The sequence below is a fragment of the Cinclus cinclus genome, chromosome 8 (genome assembly GCF_963662255.1).
Source record: "Cinclus cinclus chromosome 8, bCinCin1.1, whole genome shotgun sequence".
In the NCBI taxonomy this organism is placed as follows: domain Eukaryota; kingdom Metazoa; phylum Chordata; class Aves; order Passeriformes; family Cinclidae; genus Cinclus; species Cinclus cinclus.
In genome coordinates, this window is record NC_085053.1 from 30,751,841 (window position 1) to 30,772,084 (window position 20,244).

Genomic DNA, 20,244 nt, shown 5'->3' on the forward strand with positions numbered 1-20,244 from the left:
GGTGCCTCTTGGAGATGAACTGGAAGGTATCTGCAGTCACAGAAAGAAAGGTTCAAAGAAAAATATTACACTTCGCTGCCAGCCTGTTGCAAGTGCTGTGTCTCAACTGCATCACCGCAGCACCCAGCTCTCTGAAGACAGGCACCGGGTTCTCGGGTCTGTCCAACAGCTGGTTTTAGTCCACCCCTCCTCACACACAGCCCTGGCTCTTGCCAGCCCCAGAATCCTAAGGTGGGACAGCTAGGACAAGTGACAGTCACACTGTCAGTCTGGCCACCCACAGCTACAGCAGGACAAAGGCCAGAGCCTCCCAGCCACTTCCTGTGTCCAGTTTCCCAGAACACAATTCATCTTTTCCTGGTGGGATGGAATTGCACTTACATAAAAAGAGATGGGAATTATGTATTGTTTTCCTTCTGGAATAAGAAGTAACGTTCACTGATCTATTTTAGCAACTCAGATGACCCATTTTTGAGGGCAGTTTATTGCTACAACTGCTCTATTAACCATATATCTCTACAGAAAATTAACCTAAGCCATGAGTATTTTGTTACATCAATTCTCTAAATTCTTCTGTCATCATTGCAAAAGTAATTGTAACCTCAGTTTCCATCATGGGACGGTAGATCCTGATTTAATGTGGAGGCAGATGGCATAAACCTCCCTGGATGCATATATCTTGACCAAGCTGAGCTGAAATCATTCTGACACCAAGGCAAAGTTTTAGTAAAAAACACTGCTGCCAGAATCGATATGAACTCTCTGAATCCATCCTTACCTCCTTCCAACAGCTTGCCTTTATAGACACAAATGTTTTCTGTTCCACAGTATTGCTGATAGACTTTGATTTCATCCTTGTACTCAAGAGACACATGCTTACTCCTTCCTAGGTAGATCATGGTGACGAAGGCATTGCTGCACAACGGGGACTTGGGAACCCCCGAGTATTCTGCAGCAGAAAATGCACAGAAATACCTTCAGCTTCCAGCTCCAACAAGGGGGAAGACAAAGCTCACATCTGGTTGCACCACACACTTGAGATTTCTAGGCTTTAATAACAAGTGCTGAGCTGATTAAACTGGGACGTGTTTGCAACATGCAGAGGGTCTGGGAGATATTTCCAACTGAAAATACAATGCATTGAATAGCCCCAAATCGCAGGGACCAAGTTTAATGACCCATATCATCCCTCCCAGACCTGGGTTCCTACAACTTTATTTACAGGAGTTAAAACTGGCTGGAGACACTGATGCAGTGTTCATACACTCAAGGCATTTCACAGCTCCCTGAGATTCTAGTGCCAGGGACAGGATCAGATTGACTGAAATGGAAAGTTTTGAATAACAGTTGCTATAGGCTGTTGTTCAGCACCTTTTTCTTTCTCCAACTGATGAAAAACACCAAATGTTTTCGTTTACGGAGACATGCATAGCAGTTACATATTTCAATAGTTACACATTTTCTTTATGCAAACTAGGCACGCACATCTTTCAGCACGACACAAACACACCAGCGAGGAATGCAGCACAGCTGTACACGGACAGGGTCTACTCACCCTGATCAAGACCTGTTCGTTGAAGGCAGTGGTGGGATGCAAGCACCCCTCTGCGGGCAGCCCTCTCCGGAGCGCAGGGACGCGCCTGTCCCCTCTGCGCGGCCGGCGGGGTGGCACGGGCAGGGCACGAGGGCAGATGACAGGGAGCTGGTACGGTGACACAGCCACGTACTCCACCGAATTCACAATCCTTAACTCACTCCTCTCCCCCTGGAAAAGCATTTCAACCAAGTGACACAGCTCGTGCAAAACCAGCACATCGAGCAGCATGTGTCCTTCTGAAACAGCTCCTTACCTCAGGGCCTGAAATTCTGCTCACTAAAGTGTTTCTGTGCTAAACCTGTTTCTTTTAATTTGCAAGGCAACATTCATATTGCTTGAAAATGTCACCCTCAGAGATACAGACAGCACTGCACGCCAAGCCCTGGCTGCAGCCCCACAGAGGTGTCACCTCAGACAGAATCCCACCCAGCCCTGCAGCACTGCTGCTCCCTTGCAGCTGGAAAGCACATCCCCAGAGCAGCCAGTCGTCCAACAGAAGCATCGCTTGGCATCAGTTACACAAGATGTGCTTCAAAATGCTGCTTCCTCATCTGAATAGAGATTTAGTCCTCTTGCAGAATGAAATGGACCGTGGCCCTTGAGTAAGACATCACTAGAGAATGAGTCCTGTAAATGCTGCAAGTTGTGGCTCTGAGTTACGCATCACGTTCTCAGAACTTACATCTGATTTAGCTGCTTTGTCAGCTGTGAGCACTAAAGAAACCATTAAATCACGCATAATTTGAGTAGACATAAACAGAACCAAACAGCAAATTCTTGGAGAAAGAATCACAACCATCCCAACACAGAGGAAATATAAATCAGAAGGGAGCTATTTACAGTGTCTTCCAGCCAGTGGTAGCAGATCACAGTCCCACTCCAAAACCCTCTCACCCCATGGAATGCATATCACAAAACCAATTACTTTGTGTTTTTCTAGAACAGAAGACAAGTATCACCTGAACCACCAGTATATCAAGACCATGTTTGACTCTCATTCTCCAAGCCCACTAGCGTGATTTGGTTGAAGGAATGATCAAAAAAAAATGAAATTTTTGCTACTTTTCAGCTGTAGACGGTGATGAAAACTTGTAGGACTTGCAAATGAAAAATATTCCAAAGTTCCTGGAGTAAACTAGGTGCTGCATCTCTCTCTACTTAAGAGAAAATCTACACAGAGGGAGAAAATTTTGTGTGCAGAGAGATTTTATACTATAAAAGGCAAGCCCCCACATTTTTCCTGTGGTCAAGAACTGGGCATTAGACCAGTAAGACAGTGTCTTGAAAATTGAGGGGAAATTAAAAAGGACAGTTTAAATAAAAGTTGATGCCATTTGAAAGGAATGTTCCCTGTCATCTACAGTTCTGGAAACTATAGTACTTAACCAGCACTATAAAACTGTCCCTAAAATGATGTTCTTTTCAGAATGAAGTACAGCCTCACCCCATGGGCACACTGCTGTTCATGTTCCACTGCAGGGCACTTCTGTTTGGAAGTCTTAGGTACAGCCCCTGCTGCAGCCCAGCCGTGGAGGGGCTGGAGGTGAGGGGGCTGCTGTATTTTTCCTGGAGCTGTGTTTGGTCGCAAGGAACTCTGCAAAAGGAAAAAGAAAACAGTAACAAAATCTCAGCATACAGCTTCCGGTGCAGAGCAGCAGCACAAAGAAAAAGAAATAGCACTGATGAAGATACCTGGAAGTGCTGAGTGATTTCAGGTACCTAGAGGACATGACATTGTGTAGTCTGTCTCCAAAGAGCCAGACCTCTTTAGGCACCTCTAACTGACCATCCAAAACAACTCCTGGCCAGAACTACAAGGTTTGCTACTGTCTCTTCACCACTTAGCCTTGGAGCAAACGCAATGAACCCACAGAAACTGTAGCAGTGTGCTATGGACTTCAGCACACAGACCCAGAGAGAATGCACAACAAAAACATACCTATCTTTGTTCAATATTCAGCTTTTTTCTGACTGTTTTATTTCATGTGTTCCCTGTATGCCCTTCAGAATTCCAAGTTAAAATGTTAACTCCTAACAGAACTGTTTAACTGAGGTTAACTCACCACCTTAGAGGAGGAAGACTCCTTGCTTCGGTGCTGGTGAGGACAATGTCCACAACAATAATCAACTCCAAGTCCAGGTGCCCTCTATATGAAGAGAAGGTCGTTCAGGACTCAAAAGTTTCTCTTCAGTTTGCACCAATTATCATTACTGATAGAGAGAACCAGTTGAAACTGAACTAGATATTTGACCTTTGACTTGAGACCTTAGTACAATATATTTCAAGGGTATATTAACATTCCCTCTTTGCTGTTAACAAAGAGTAAAAGCCAGAGCTCCTAGACCACAGCCCTCTGAAATGAGATCCAGTCTGATTTCATCCTTTCATCCCTGTTTTCTAAAAGACCCCGACCATTTTCAGGGCTTTACAATACGTGTAACCTTGTCTATAACCCCCATGTCCACTGACAATGCTCAACACGCTGATACCAGCCTCCTGGAGGTCATGAGGCAGCTAAAAGGGAAAGACTGAAGCACATTTATCAGAGAGAAAAGTGGGGTTTTTTGGTTTTTTTCCTAGGTTCTGATGTGCCATTCCTGCAACACTAGCTTCTGGAGATTGCTCTTTAACACAACCCAGCAAACAGAAAATCAGCCTCAAGTGATTGCGGATGGGGCCCAAACCCAGAATGCTCCAGGCAGTGAATGCTCTGCACTGAGGTCCGTGTGCACTTTCAGCTGTCTGTGCTTCCAGGACAGCCCATGCAGGAGCTGCTGAAACTCACGCAGTGACAGCAACCAGCTCGCCCTGCAGCCACTAAAGGACAGAGCCCACCACGGTTCCTTGGAGCCAGGGGTGGATGTGGGCAGTGCACATGGATGATTTCTTCCAGAGATCCTCTGATTTGCTCCACCTGAAATAAAAGGAATTTATGTCTCTGAGGCACTGAATCCAAAAACAGTGACGTCTGCCTTTCACTGGAACAGCTGGTTAAGGAAGGAAAGGAAATCGTGGGAGAATGTGAGGGGCAAGCAAAAAGACTTGTCCCCACCTCTGGTTCATTTTCCTGCAGCTCTCTCCAGCTGCTGACCCACCAGATTCAATTTATGTCTGATTCTATGTATCTCACATTTCTTGGTTTGTTTGAAGGTCTCTTTCTTTTTTAAATTTGAGTGTTCTTGCCACTTCCCTGCTGTGATTGCAGCCTCTCCCCATGTTCTCTTCTCACCAGCCCAGTGCTGGGCTGGCTGTGCCACTGGAAGCAGGCAGCTCTGTCTCTCACCCTGCCTGGCTCTGCCATCTGCCTTTGTCCTTTCCTTTCAGACCAGCGACTCGGATGAGTTCACTGAACGGGTGAGGTGAGAATTAAATTACAGCGCTGGCTCCAGCCAGGCCCCTGCATCCCAGCACAGCACACATGGATCAGGTATCTGCAGGATTACTGAGAGAAGCAGTTCTGCTTCACATTCCAAATTATCCAAGCCCAGGATCCCTTGACAGGGTGCCAGAATTGCTGCTTCCATGGGGTGACTTCCTACCACAGGAATTCCATCAGCAAACAATGCTTTTGCAATTCCCATAGTGACCAGTGTCTTTCAGAAAAATCTCTTCCTCTCTTTACCCCATGACTTGCTTATAGATAAATTATTTACAATTTAACAGATCTGATATTTTTTACCAGCTGCTCAATGAAGCAGTCACCTTCTCAAGGCACTCTTCTCAAAGCATTCAGGTTCCTAATACAAAAATAAAATGCTGAGCATGTTTCTGCCAAAATGAGGATGACTTTTCCCATAGGAATTCAGGTGACTGCATGGGGAGGGGAACCATTGACTTCTATGGGATTCCCATGAGACTAACTACAGAATCAAGTTCAACCTACATGACACCTAAATGAAGACTCCTAAAACCTCTTACATTACTCACATGCCAGGTCTGCCCAAACCCTGAGGAGAGGCAAACAACCAAACATGTGAGCTCACTGCTCATCAACAGTCAAAAGCAGAGAGGTCTAGAGTTACTGGGAGGAGAACGTATCTTGAATTATTCATTCTGTTATGGTTCCCCATTTCAAAACAGAAACAGTAGAACAAGAAAAGGTAAAAAAGAATAGCAACGGTAATGAGAAGCCTGGAATGGCTCAGGTAAGAAAAATTCAGACTGAGGACCTTCAGCTCAGAAGGAATGTGAAGAATGTATGTGAAACCACAGATACTTTGGGAAAAGAGAACATTTAATAACTTTTGTCATACCAAGAATAATGGAGCATCAAACAGACATACCAGACAGCAGATACATTTATTACTACACAGAAATGCAAGGAGGTACCATTTCATGTAATTCAGGATTAAATCACCCAACCAAGAACACTGCAGAAGTAGAAGAATAACCCGATTCAGAAGGAATTAAATGCATAAATGGAAGCTCCTGAACTTCTGGACAAAGGATGAAGGAGATGTAACTGGGGCAGGATCATCATCTACTTGTGTGTTTCTGGTACTCTGCCATGTCAGAGACAGAGCACTTGTCTCAATGAATCACTGGTCAGGCTCATGGTTATTACTCAACACAGGCAAAACTGCCAAGTCCCATCAGCAGTGCTCAAGCCTTACCTTGTTTGGCTGTATCCTCTTTTTCCTCACAGAACAGTCAAGATTATTTTTTATCTCCAGCTGATGATGACGCTATCAATAGAAGAGGAAGAGAAATCCCATTACTGGGCAGTATGAGATGTCAGTGTGCGCAAGAACCCTTGCTTCTGTCCTGCTCGTCCCTGTTCCTTCTCCCTGGCCACTACCCTCATTGAGCCCTGTGATAAAACTGCTGTGGATTTAATCTATTTGTGTTTCACCTGCATAAACTCACACAGCCAAGGGAACAACTGAGCACTGATGAAGTTGGTAAAACTGTAGGAGCCAACTCCATTCCTGATACCCCACAGGAAGGTGCCCAAATTTTGTACTCAGATAATATATTTAAATGTGTTCAAACTGTTTTGTTTGTGTTTTTTTTCTTAATCGGGACTTTTTTAAAGCAAACTAGCCCTGTGAATATCATCTCACAATGTGAGAGCTGTCAAAAAAGCAGTAAGGAAGCCAGGATAGTGCCTGCTCTCACAATAGCATGGTTTGACAATGAGAGGCCCATGGAGGTTTCATGTGGGGAATGTTCAGCACAAAGACTGTCCTTTCTCCCAGCAGGAAAGAGCATTCCAGGGAAGCATGAGGGCACATAAGGAAACAGCCCAGCACAAGTTAGCAGCAGCTGGATGAAGCACCTGAGAAGGTTCACACATGCTCAGTAAGGGCATACCTCCATGTCAAGGACCTTACGAAATATGGCATCAGCCAAGCGCTCCTGGACATGCCTCTGGTGGTCCCTCCTCATGGCATTGATGCGGTATTCTTTCTCAGGTATTATTCTTCCACTCCTTGAGATCTGCTATGCACAAATAGAATGTTACTGAAAAGGAGAAGTTGAAATAAAGAATATTTTAAAACAGTACAATTTTCCAGAAGACCACTTCCTCCCCTGGGTCGTTTCCACCTCTGCCCCTGCCATGGTGCTGGATCCTACCTTCCAGCACTGTGTTATCTTTGACCGCATGGGCTCCACCAGCCAAAGAGAAACAGCAGCAGCCACATTTCTGAGCCTAGGGCTTAGCCTTACCCTTCACAGGCCAGGACCCAAAGGCATGGAAAGGATTAAACACTTGCCTCTCTACTGCACCTGTCTGTGCAAAAGAGAGTCACACCTAGGAGTGCACCAGGGTTTGTAACAAACTGTTCGGCATATTCACCATCACCAAATTGCTACGTTTTCCATTAAACACTTTTGAAACATAACACTGAGGCTATTTAAATGAGTCAAAGATGCTTACATTTCACAGTCTAAAAACCCTGAGTGAATCAATATCATTCTGTATATCTGCAAACTGAAACACTTTGCAGAGGGAAACTCCAATGAGCAAAAGGAAATATGGGGAAAAAAACCATAAAAACATTCTGAATTGAATGTAGAATTGAGGGAAACTTTTCAGTCTCACCAGTCCTGATTTCTGAAGATGTCGTCTTATCCTGGCATTGCTGAAATATCCAACCAGGTGTTTGTCTGTAAGACTGTTATAGGTTTCAAGAAAGCTGCAATTAAAAAAATGGAGATGCTTACAATCTCCTTGACTGACAAATTATTACAGTTTAAGTTAAACAGAGCTACCCAACAGTTTGCTCCACAAAATGCTGCCTTGGTAAATCTTCCTGGATTTGGTCAGATAAATGTCCATTAGATTATGCAAAAGCAATATCCTGTGGCCTCCTGGAAATTCCTATCAGAAACTCATGGCTTGTACCTAAGGCCAAGAGCTGAGTGTGGAACTGTGCTGCCACCACCACGTGGGACCAGCAGCCCTGAGAGCCTCCCCCACCAGCAGCCCCCACTGCAGTGCTGGGGTGACAAGCCCTGCCCATGGGCAGGACAGGGCTGTGCTGGAGCTGGATTCCAGCTGCACTGGCACAGCTCCCCAGCCACTCTGCCAGGAACACCTCCCACTGTCCCAGGCTGCTCCAACCCCACTCTCCAGCCTGGCCTTGCGCAGTGCCAGGGATCCAGGGGCAGCCACAGCTGCTCTGGGCACCCTGTGCCAGGGCCTCACTACAAACATCCCAGCTACCAAAGATCAGAGCTTCGAAAACCTGAACCTCAGGTGTCAAAGTTGAACACAAAAACTGAAGCATCCATCATTAGAAGTTCTACTTTTCAAGTATTCTTAACACAACCGTATCTTACCTCACCCTCTGGAAAACAGGACAAATAGAGAAGTCAGTGACACTAGGATGCAGTCTGTAATACTCTAAATCCTTTCACGTTTGTACAGTTTTACAGTACATATTTATTTCACAGTTCACACACTCGGGTACATGCTGCATAACCCCTTCAGCCCGACCTCTGGGCTCTCTGGGCAGGATGTGCCTCAGTTACACAAGAGACTGATCTCTTTTGTTTTCTTTGCCTGTAGATTTAAATGCACTGTGCCTCTATTACACCCCTTTCAGCTGGATAATTCAGTTATGTCTATTGCTAGGCTGATTTGCCACACACAAAAGCATAATCAAGGAAAGTAAAAGACAATTTTTTAAAGAGATCATGGATTTACAGGAATCTTATGTGGAGTTTCACAAAAACCTTAAAGGTAGCTGCCAGCAATAAAATAAACTTTAAACAAACAATGTAGGTGACCCTTTTATGCCTGTTGGTTAAACACTGGTATGATAGCAACTATTCTATGTTACTTTTTCGTTCCAGAGTTTGAATTTGAAACCACCAGATTCCACCAATTTTGCTAAGTACTCATTTATGGTATCACCTGGCAACTGCATGTTGAGGCAGAAGAGAAACTCAATCCAACTCCTTTTCATTCACTTCCTTCCATCTAAGATATCCTGGACCATATACCTAGTTAAAATGCAGCTCCTGCCTGAACACAGTGATGTGGCAATTTCTGTTTCACCAAAGTCTCAGAAAATGTATTTTCTCATTTAAATTATGAATAGGCTGGCCCTCAAAAATGTTGAATAAAATTCAAAGGTCAGAAGGGTTTTAGAGGAAATAAGGAAAAGTGTTGGGTGTTGCTGCACCCGTGAAATCACTGGGCAGAATGCAGGTGGGCCCATGGGGTCTGGCTGTGCCGTGCTGCCCCAAGCAGCCACACTCCTGCCCTGGAACTCCCTGTGGCCATAAGTGCTGGCATGGACCACGGCCTCAGGGCTGGCCAGGAACACTCCAGCAAAGCAACCACTGGTCCCCTTTAGTCTGCTCATGGTATCAAAAAAAGGATAAGAGAAGTTCTTGTCTGAGCTGTTTTGTTCAAGATTCCAGTACTTAAGAACCACACACAAATATCACCTTTAAAATTTCTGCAACATGCAGAACTGAGAAAATCCATGTTAGGAAAAAATACAGCAAAGGGAAAGGACCGGCCACAGACAGCTCGTGTGTCACAGTAATCACATCCTTTTTCTGGGTATTCCTGGGACTCTTTCTTCTCTGCCCATTTATCCTGTTCATCCTTCTCTCTAAAAATGCTGGGGTTTTATTAGAATGGGAGACAATTTTCCTGGCACAGAACCTAAAGTGACTGGTCTGTAGATTTCTGGAGTACGTCTGAAGCTCTTCTCAAGATGAGTGTCATGTTTGTTTCTCTGGCATTGCAGCCAGTGACAACATGTCACTCTTAGGTCAGTAATTTTATATTTGAGGGTATTTAGAATTCCATGATGCTATGACCATTGACACTATTATTTATTAACAGTGTGTTTGTTCTCAGGTGGCAGCTTATCCAAAGCATTACATTCAGAGCCAGAGTTATGTACTATAGTAAATTTTAAGACCACTCTCACTCATTTGGAAGGATATCAAGACAAAGCCACAGCAGGGAATTTATGTGTTTTGCAAAGCAAACCTTAACAGTTAATATTTCACAGTGCAATTAAACCAGTGGCCACCAAATAAATTATGTGAGACAGCACCAAGGCTTCACTTATAAATTGGCAGAGTCACAGGGGATTTGCTGCTTGTGCTCTACCTGGCACCTGTTTGCCATTCCCCCCCACCAGAGGAAGTCTTGAGCCTCTCAACCAGACACGGAACTAGGAGCCAAAGGACTGCTCTTCTTCTGTTTTCTTGTGTGGCCCAGGAGCAAATTCTACCACTGTTTCCTTACTCAGATCATTGCCCACTATACTAGGATGTGCCAAATTTTGTCATAGAGACCCGCAGAGAATCTCCGTTCCTCACTGTTTGTCTGTGACATCAGCTCGAGGAAGTCGGGATGCTCGGAGCTCAAAAGCTGCGGGTGCGAAGGCAGGTAGCTACGGAATCGATCCCCTGCGGCCAGCAGCCGCGCTCCCCTGAGCAGGGGAACCCGGCCCGTGCCGAACCGGGACCCCTCTCGGCCAGCCCCGACCCCGGCACTATTCCCGCAGAGCTGCAATTCCCGGCTCCAGGGCCCCCGCCCCACTCACCGCGGCTGCGGGGCGCTCATGGCAGCGGCGGCTCCGGGATCCCAGCGCTGCCCCCGCAGCGGCACCGCCACCGACCGACACCGGCCGAAACCGCCACCGACACCGCCACCGACACCGACCGAAACCGATACCGACACCGGCACCCCCACCGGCACCGGCGCTGCCGCGTCCCGGGCGTCGCCAGGAGACGGCGGGAGGGAGGGAGGACACACAAGGGAGGGAGAAACGGGCCGGTGCTCCGCCCGCTGCCCCAGATTCACAGAACTCCAGAATTGCTGGGGTTGGAAGGGACCTCTGGAGAGCCCAAATCCAAGCCCCTGCCAAGCCAGGGTCACCTGGAACAGGTGACACAGGAACGCATCCAGGTGGGTTTGGAATGTCTCCAGGGAGGGGAAACTCCACACCGTCCCCAGTCAGCGCTTTCAGAACTCTGCCACGCTCCGTGGAAAGCAGCTCCTCCTCATGTTGCGGTAGAACTTCTTGTGCTTTAGTTCACGGCCATGGCTCCTCATCCTGCCGCTGGGCACCACCGAACAGAGCCTGGCACCATTCTCTGACCCCGCTTGGCAATATTTGTATGCATCGGTACGATCCTCTCTCAGCTGTCTCTTTTCCTAACCACGCGCACCCTGGGCAGCCTCTCGGCGTTAGAGAGATGCTTCAGATGCAGTACACATCATCATCATCATCTTCGCCACCCTCGGCTGGACCCACTGCAGCAGCTCCTCGTCTGTCTTGTACTGAGGAGCCCAGAACTGGCCACCCACAAGACTCCAGCTGGGTGGGGCTGGCCTGGGGCTGCGGGACATTGGTGCTGCAGCAACGCCAGACTGGGAGGGGAGTGAAAGGAAAAAAAGAAAGGAAAGATGGGGAAAAAAATAAAGAAAAGAAAAAAAAAAAAGGCGGGAGGTGGGGGGGGGAAGGATATGAGAAGAAAAGAAAGTAAAAGGAAAATAAAAGTTAAAAACAGAAGTGTGAAGAAGGTATTTTCATACAATACAGACCCAGGAACATAAAAATATATACCACAACGTGACAGGATGCACTTCCAATGTCAATCATGATTTCCATCTCCCAGTCCAGATGACAGGAAGCACCAAAGCGTGCATTGACAACGGACACCTGATTTACTGGAATCAAGGAGATACAACCACATTTTCACGCTCATTTGTCCCTTCTTCCTGCAGTTCTTGTGAGTCCCGGTTCAAGTACAAACTCACAAGGTAACGCTTCCAGGGGCCAGAGGGACTGATCCGAGCAGAGATCCCTGCAGTGAGGAAGAACAGGGACAACCTTTCCTCCTGATGCGTCTGTTCCAAAATGTTAGACGTCATCATCCTCAAGTTTTCTGTGGCCATGATCCACCCACACTCACTATTGATCTGCCTTCTGTAAAGGGAGCAATTACTGAGGACACCATTAATCTCTTGATATTTTGTCTCCCCAACTTTGTAATTCAAGTCTCAAAGTAACTTATTGTATCATCCTGCAGCACGGGGAGAAGTCAGGAACAGACTCAGGAGAGAGAGGCAACAGAGAGGCAATTACACTACAATAGAGAGGCAATTACACTTCTAATGACTAGAAAAGGTAGGCAGCATTTATTTGGGGCACAATGAGATTAACCAAGAGCAGCTGCTTTTCAGAACAATCCACTCTTTTCTGTTTTAGAAACACATAGAACAGCAGTTTCCAGAGCCTTGCATTGCACACAACTCCTCACTGTGAACCACAAACTTCTCCTGCAGATGCCAAAGTCAGCACAAATACAAGAAGAGCCTGTTCAACCCTTCCACCCATAGCAGCACCAAGCAGGCTGTGACTGGGAACCACTGCCTCCAAAATCCCATCCAGCCGAATCAGAAGATTCTCAACAAACTGAGAGAATTATTCTGCCAAATTAAATGGTCTGTGGCCCCCATTCTCTTCCTCCATCCTTTTCTGCACTGCCAAGGGGCAGCATGTCCCAAAAAGAGAGCAGAACCAAGGACTCTCCAGGATGATACATTCTCTAGATGGGTGGCTTACACAAATCAGACACACATCACTCCTACCTCACTAATTCTATTCACACTACTTCTTCCAAATTTAAAAAAAAATCCTTCCATTTATACAACACACTGGAATTTGACAGAAGAATAAACGTTATGTGATATTCCCAACAAGTCAGTCCCAGTCCTGCTGTGCCTTTCTGCCAGGTCAGCTGGCAGAAAGCAGCGAAAATGTGGTACCACAGAACTGCTCTGACACCTTCTGGTAACAGAGAATGGTGACAAACTCCATTACAGCCCTTGGGACAGCACCAGTGAGGACAGACTGGAGACCTGCTCTGAATTTCTCCTTTAAACTTCATCCTCAATGCAGTGGCAGCACTGAGCAAGTAAAGAGCCAGTGCAAAGCATCAGCCTCTCATTCATATCATAGACCCCCTACTAAATTAAGACGAAACTAAAAATCATGTAATATTTGAACACAAAATATAGAGAAAAGGTATATAGTTTCATATGCACATCATCTCCACAATCATATGCGTCGTTAATCATTACCTTTAACCTCTGCTTAGTACTTTGATATTAAGAGATGTTTTACTTTCTCTAACAGCATTGTCAAGAGGAATAGCAGGTTGCCAACGTGGCCACGGCTCAGGCCACATTCTGCTTGAGACAACAGGAACAGTCAGCACCTTTCACCTGGATAATCAGCTGAGACACTACCTACACACATCATTTACACCAAGTGAATCACTAAAATCTTCACATAGAAAAAACAGCTCCTTACTCCTGTGGGAAGTGCTACAAACAATGAAACCAGCTTCATTCCCCTGGGGCAGCCTGGAGGGAAGAAGGACCCCAGTGCACCTTGGCAGACAGGGTCCCTGCCTTCCCACAGCTGAGCTGGCCTCATCCTTTTCTCCCCAAGCAGTTTTCTGAAACCACTCACTGAAACACTACATTGAAATCATTAACTCTAGAAACATCCCCTCATCTTCCCTGGCAACACCATCTGCTGTGCAACGGATTTAAGGTTTTGAGAAGAAGACACAATGAAATGACCCCAGTGTAATGGCCAAGTGACCCCACACAGACACCTGCACACGAGCCCTAGTGCTGAGGCTGTGCCCTGCCCACCTCAGCAGATGGAGCTCAGGAATTTCACAGGAACTCTCCGTGCCACAAAAGCCAGGCAGCCTCTGCTCTCCATGCAGCCAGGGATCCAGGAGACTTTATTAAAGGTCACAGGAAGAACTGAAATCTTCACAACCAGCCATTTACCATCCAGCTGCTTCGGTCACAAGCATCAGTTGCCAAGAGGCAAATCCCAGCATGCAGCTCCAGAGTGACAGTCCCTATGGATGAGCCAGGACAGTCACCTCAGCCTTAGAACTGCCTCTGCTCCAAACAGTTCATGCTTGAGAGGTTCTGCCCATCTTTTGAGATAGAAAATGAACTATTTTGGCAGTAAAAGTTTTATTTCAAGTAAATTATGTGACAAAATTTGAGTACAAATTTTGTAGCTAAAAGAATTTACAATTTTAATTAACACACATAGTGAGTTATTTAATTTTGTGTATCTGTAAAAAAAGCAGCCTCATTCTGTGTTACCTACAGTGGCCTCACTCTGCCTTCACATGGACCACAATATCAAACCCTAACATTCCCTGCAGCACAAAGCACAACAGCAGAGAAAATTTATTATTTCCACATTAATCAAAAAAGCCACAAAAATTACTTTACTGTAAATGCAATTCTGCTCATTACAAAAAGAAAATTTTAACTAATTCATCTAAGTGAGCATTTTCTGTTTCTGTCAAACATGATCAAAGGTATGTTTATAACATACAATCAGTGAGCCACATAAGCAAAGGTGCAGTTAGAACAGCTACAAAATAAATGGAAAAAGGTTCTTTCCTTTATGGAAGCAGCACCATCTTCCCTCGGGCACCACTGCTACAAATAATGTCTTCATGAGCCTGGGCTACTTTCTCCAGGGGATATTCCAAGCCCACAACAGGTTTCAGCCAGCCAGCTTCTATGCCATCAAGGATTGCTGTGGCACATTCACGCCTTTCCTCCTGCATGCAACAAACATAGTGTTTATGACAAGGCCTTTGCATTTTAGAATAGCATTGACAATTTATGCAAGAATTAAAGCAAATTCCAAACCTGAAAACATTTTATGATGTTCTGAGGTTGAATCAAAATGTAAAGGAATGAAGTAACAAGTTTCTTACAGTGAAATTATTCTTTCTTTCCTACAAATAATTTTAACTGTAAATAGAGGAGTGCTGGAACAAGCCAATAAAGCTTATTTTAAAACAGAAATGCTTCTTACCTCAGTTGCAAGAAACAGACCCACTCCAATTATGCTGGACTCCTTGCTCATTGTGTCTCTTGGGTTTATCTCAATGCGTCCTCTGCAGCCCACAACCTGCCCAAAGGAGCCCAAAGCGTTGAGTCAGAGCTGTTCAGCGTGATGCTGAATGCACAAAATCAGTGACACAAGCACCCCCATCATCACCTCCCTGCTCAGGGACACAAACACTGTCACCCTCCTGGGCCAGGACACAAACACTCACCATCACCCTCCCCGCGCAGGACAGCAGCTGCAGGTCAGCATCCAGGTTGACATTAGAGAGCATTTCTATGATGATATCGACTCCCCCTGGCCCTGTGCATGCCTGCACAGGACACAGGATGTCATTTTAGAGCTTGGGTACCACCATTTATTTTAAACACTACAGAAAGTATTCATTCTTTAGTTTATTGTTGAAATTTTCAGTACAGCCTTTGTACTGCAGCTGACAGCCAAGGAGCTGAATTGTAGTACATTTTGCTGTGCTAACTTATGACGTGATCCCACACTGGAATCTGCTGAAGTAAGAAACTCTAAATGCCACTGCCTATGAGGAAATCTCGGCTCTTCCAGCCTGAGAAAGATTTTCCTTGTGTAGAAATTAAAAAGGCAGTATACTACTGCTCCTACATAAATCTATTTTAAAGTCTTCTGCAAACAACTGTTCACATTTTATTAAGAACAATACAACCTACATTCTTGAGTCCAGACACAAACCTACCTTAATTCTCTCAGTGTAATTCGGGTCTCTGTGATTAAAGGCTTGGTGAGCACCATTTCTCAGGATCATATTCATGCCCTCCTCTGTTCCTGCTGTACCCAAAACCTTCAAACCACAAGCCCTGGCTATCTGACATGCTGCTAGTCCCACCTGAGGGGAGAAAAAAAAATAAAAAGAGAAATTATTTTACCTCTTTCTCAGAATTTTAAATTTTAAATATTCTACCAGTGACTTGGAATTTCCCCACTTAAAAAAGCTAGTCTGGTAATGTGTTTTCTAGCCAATAATTTGGACCTTAAACACAGTCAAATAGTCTTTAAAAAAGAAAATATATTTATAGAGGCATGGTACATTTTTGAGGTTTTTAATAGGTATGAGCATTTGACATATATCGATGTAGAATGCTGAGTATCTGTCAAAGCTAGACCATATATTTTTGATACAAATCTAAGGAAATTCTTCTCTTCATAGAATCACCTGCTATTAATGCCAACACCATACATTGCAAAGAAAATTTGCAGGTACAAATTTTATTAACACTACTTCTTTAGAAAGTAAATTCTCAGTGTCTCCTACAAGCTTTGCACTCCAGTAAGAATAGAACTACATTTAATTTATGAAAATTTTAAAAAAGAGTTATGATGCTAAATGCCATTCTAGTACCTCAGAACAAGATATGAATTAATATTTTTGTTGGCTAACAAATAATTCAGGAAACTTGGCCTGTTCACAGCAGCTGTTTGGTGCACCACCAGAAACTGAGCAAGTACAGAGTGTGGGAGATCTAAAATAAGTTTGTCATGAAAACCCAGAGAAAACTACAAGTGCAATTTCATGTAGCATTCAGCCGCAGGTTTATATATTCCAGTGCCTTTCCTGGTGCAGCCAGTTGTTGGCTCATGGGTTAAACACATCCCAGAAATGCACAGTCACCCTGCACCAGTGACTTATCCTGAGGACTGAGAACAACTTGTACATACTGAAAAATTAGAGCTTTCTGCTATCAGTGATAAAATTTCCAGACTAATTATCACCTGGTGATAAACACCTGCTCAGTGTGTGTCCCTCTGACCTCACACCAGCACTCAGTCTCACAGTTATTGGGAATAAGAGGGTTTGTTCTAAGAAAGTGTATCCTAGAGTACCTGAGATAAAAACCTATTCTGCTAATCTCCTGGTACAAATATGACCATAACTCATATCCCAGGAAGAGCATATGCAAGGACAGAGAGCAGTGTTCTCTACTGCTTGCCTCCTTGGAATACTTACCCCCCCACTAGCACCATGAACCAGCACACTTTCCCCTGCTTTGGCACAGCCTCTAAGAGAAGAACACAAGAAACATTGGCCCACATACTGAGTGTGGGGCTGCAGATACTGACATCAAATCTCATTGTTTACACACAGCAGTGTTTCCAATTTATGTTCCAATTATATTCCAATTTATGGCTAAAGAGATATCATAAGCCTTTCTGGGAGAACAAGAAGGCAAAATAAATCCTGTGACTGATGACTTGAAGCAAAATTCAGCCAGCAGCTAGTGAGAGCCTTGTACTGAGCCTCAGCTCAGGACTTTGGCCTGTCGCAGGAAAGCAGTGCTGCTGCTCCACAGCACCTGTCTGCTTACTGAGGAAATTAGAACTATTGCCCTTTTCCTTCCCCAGCCAAAACAGCAGTGAGTACTGAAAGGAAGTCACACATTTTATTCCATAAAGCTTTTCCAGGTAGGTTCTCTCAAAAAAAAAAAAAAAAGAAGCTCAACAGGAAAACACAGTCACAAGCTTCTAAGTCACAATTATCTGACAATTCCATCAGTGTAATGTTTTTAAACATTTCCCACACATCAACCTCCCCACTTTACAGGGAAGTGAAAACATGAACTGTGATATTGTAAATATCAAAGATTAAAGAGCTCAGCCATGGATTTGGTGCCTTACTTCTGGAACAGGGCCCGGTAGGCAGTGAAGTAGGGCACTCCAATCGCTGCTCCCTGCCTGAAGTCCAGTTTGTCTGGCAAAGGAAAGACTCTGTTGGCTGCAGCAACTGCATACTCTGCATATCCTCCAGAGAGCGTTTCAAGGGTGAAAACTCTGTCACCTTTCTAGAATGGAGGCAGAGAATACAGTGAAATCAATAATTTTCCTTACTTTTTCCTCAATAAACATTAAGAAGAAATTTACAGAGGTTTAAGTTATTTTGATAGATCTCCTATCAAAAATAACCAGTTATATTTTTCAAAGAAATTTTTATAAATGCTGATGCATACCATCAATGCAACACAAACTGTATCATTTCTTCTACCTAAATCTAAGTATCATAACTATAACCCCACGCTGCAGTGTAACACACAAACCTACTGCCTCATTAATATGAACCTTAATGAATTTGGATTGAAGTCAGAATTCCACCCACAAATTCAAAATGCAAAACCTTGAAAAGCTTTTACAAACACAAAAGAAACATTTCTAAATTATCTACATGTGGAAAAATGTATCCTTTTAATACACCCTAAGACATCTCCCTCTCATTCAAGCCAAAAGCATCACAATTGTCAGATGAAGCAAAAAGTCACACATAGCAGATACAGCAAACTTCTGATAAGAAAATGTGAACAAAGACGATTCTTCTCTCTTGATAACCCAGTCTCTCAGGGCTCCCAAAACTGTTATATAAATTCCAAATCATGAAATTCCAGCCCAATTTTACCTACAATTTTTATGTTTGTTTGGGACCAAATCTCTAAAGACTTAAATGGGAGTAACAATTTAAAAAGCAAATTGATGTCATAGATATATTTTCGCAAATTGATATTCACCTTCTCCTGCCCTGAGACTTTCTCACTGAGAAACCCAAGTAAAATTACTAGACAGGAGTAATACGGTCTTTGAACAGTTTTACCAACAAATAACAGAATTTATGGAGCTTTATAAGTAAACAATTTCCATTACTCAAATACTTCACAGAAAACTTTTCGGTTCTGCCTGAAATTACTACCCCCAGCAAGAGGCATCCAATCTCAACTTTTTCTGCAGTGCCAGACTGCAGTGCCTCTTCTGAGACCTCTGAACTTCAGGAGGACACAGCATTCCTCACAGTCCTACCAGCAGACTGGTTTGCCAATGGAATCCCCCTGTGTGCTTTTACCAGCCCCTGCAGGGGATTTCCCCCTTGAAGAGATTACATGATTATAATCAACAACACCAGGTACAGAAGCACAACAACCAGCCAAAGAGGACCCCTAAACAAGAGTGAATTATACCCCAGTGTGTAAATACCTTGAATGCAGTCACATGCTCCCCAACATTTTCAACCACCCCAGCCACATCCGAGCCAGGAGTGTAGGGTAGAGCTGGTTTCCTGGCGTAAGTCCCAGAACGAATATAGGTGTCAACAGGATTTACCCCACAGGCATGGACTTTAATTAATACCTAAAAGAAAATACACTTCTTAAGCAGTAACTAAAAAGATTTAGCCCTTGAATTCACAGCATGGTGTTGTAGCGTTTTTGCTGAATTCTCAAACAGCCTCTGTGAAAACTCAGTGTCAAACTGAAACTAATTTCAGGAAAATCTTGATGTGGAATATATAGCCCATCACAGAGTAAAGAACCCACATTTGTTAAGCATGGTATCTCAGGTAATATGAGGAACACACTGATCAAAACTCACATACTCTAGGTGTAGGGTTCTGGGTTGTACCACTCATTCTGTCCTACAGGCACTTGTTAACATTCATGACCACTATTTCCCTTCACAGAGCTCACATATACCTGGTTTTCTTTTGGAACAGGAACTAACACATCTGACTGGAGTTTAAGTACTTCAGGGCCACCGAATTCAAACACTCGGACCGCTCTCATCACGCTCCTGGTGGCTGCCATGGCGACCAGAGGATCTGCTAAAAGAAGCAATGAGATCCCTAGTACCTGTTCAGGTCACAGGGAGCCCCAGCCACCAGATGCCCTGTGAACACCGCCTGGAACACGGCACACACCACGGGGTCAAAGTACAGATCGATCCTGTGATACTGTTCAAGGCCGCGCCCGGCACATGTGGCCCCTGGCACGATGGGCCTCAATCGAACGCGCCCCATGACACGCTCTCACCTCCAGGCCCCGCCCACAGGCACACCTGCACCACCGGGCCCCGCTCACAAAGACACCTGAGCCTCCAGGCCCCGCCCATAAGCACACCTGCACCACCGGGCCCCGCCCACAAAGACACCTGCACCGCCCCTTGAGCCGCCCCGTGGTCCGGCCGTACCCCGGAAGCGCTCCTTGCGATCAGGCCCCGCCCCTTCGGGCCGCCCCCGTCGCCGCCTGAGGCCCGGCCGTATTCACCGTCGCTGTGGAGCGCGGCACGGGTAGCGCAGAGCCGCCTCCCTCCCTCCCGTGCCATCCCGTCCCGTGCCGTGCCCCCGGAGGAGCGCCGGGGAACCCCGCACCCACCGCCTACCTGCGGCCTACCTGCCCCGCGGCGGAGCGCGAGGAGGGCGGGGTTGGACCCGGGCGGGGAGGAGCCGTGCGGGGCCGTACCGCCCCTCGCCCCGCCCC

The 20,244-nt window shown here is 45.2% G+C and overlaps 2 protein-coding genes across 4 annotated transcripts in view; both read right to left on the minus strand.

Moving 5' to 3' along the window:
• Positions 1 to 10,638, minus strand: part of ERICH3 (glutamate rich 3) — a 23,058-nt gene extending 12,420 nt beyond the window's left edge. The window contains 10 exon segments of the mRNA XM_062497959.1: positions 6 to 30; positions 779 to 949; positions 1,543 to 1,765; positions 3,042 to 3,191; positions 3,661 to 3,744; positions 4,384 to 4,512; positions 6,212 to 6,283; positions 6,912 to 7,037; positions 7,645 to 7,738; positions 10,619 to 10,638. Coding sequence (XP_062353943.1) covers positions 6 to 30; positions 779 to 949; positions 1,543 to 1,765; positions 3,042 to 3,191; positions 3,661 to 3,744; positions 4,384 to 4,512; positions 6,212 to 6,283; positions 6,912 to 7,037; positions 7,645 to 7,738; positions 10,619 to 10,638 — 1,094 coding nt within the window.
• A 3,436-nt stretch (positions 10,639 to 14,074) lies between these two features.
• CRYZ (crystallin zeta) lies at positions 14,075 to 20,232 on the minus strand. Of its 3 annotated transcripts, none has more exons than XM_062497676.1 (9): positions 20,147 to 20,232; positions 19,462 to 19,589; positions 18,968 to 19,120; positions 17,630 to 17,793; positions 16,962 to 17,013; positions 15,693 to 15,842; positions 15,195 to 15,296; positions 14,951 to 15,046; positions 14,075 to 14,690 (listed from the first exon to the last, which is right to left on the minus strand). In XM_062497676.1, exons 2-9 carry the CDS (start codon positions 19,570 to 19,572, stop codon positions 14,529 to 14,531), a joined length of 990 nt encoding a protein of 329 aa, XP_062353660.1. In that variant the 5' UTR covers positions 19,573 to 19,589; positions 20,147 to 20,232; the 3' UTR covers positions 14,075 to 14,528. The 3 variants fall into 3 exon arrangements, with proteins under 3 accessions (XP_062353660.1, XP_062353663.1, XP_062353662.1); XM_062497679.1 differs by having other exon boundaries at positions 20,158 to 20,194; XM_062497678.1 differs by lacking the exon at positions 15,195 to 15,296.
• Positions 20,233 to 20,244: the final 12 nt, after the last annotated feature.

What these genes read in the sequence shown, in the direction of transcription:
- CRYZ (XM_062497676.1), bottom strand. Translation starts at nt 19,572, where the DNA reads ATGGCAGCCACCAGGAGCGTGATGAGAGCGGTCCGAGTGTTTGAATTC. An exon ending in TACCGGGCCCTGTTCCAGAA is followed by an intron (nt 17,014 to 17,629) that starts GTAAGGCACCAA and finishes TTCTTCTCTTAG; the next exon opens with AGGCTGTGCCAAAGCAGGGG. An exon ending in GTCTGTTTCTTGCAACTGAG is followed by an intron (nt 14,691 to 14,950) that starts GTAAGAAGCATT and finishes TGTTGCATGCAG; the next exon opens with GAGGAAAGGCGTGAATGTGC.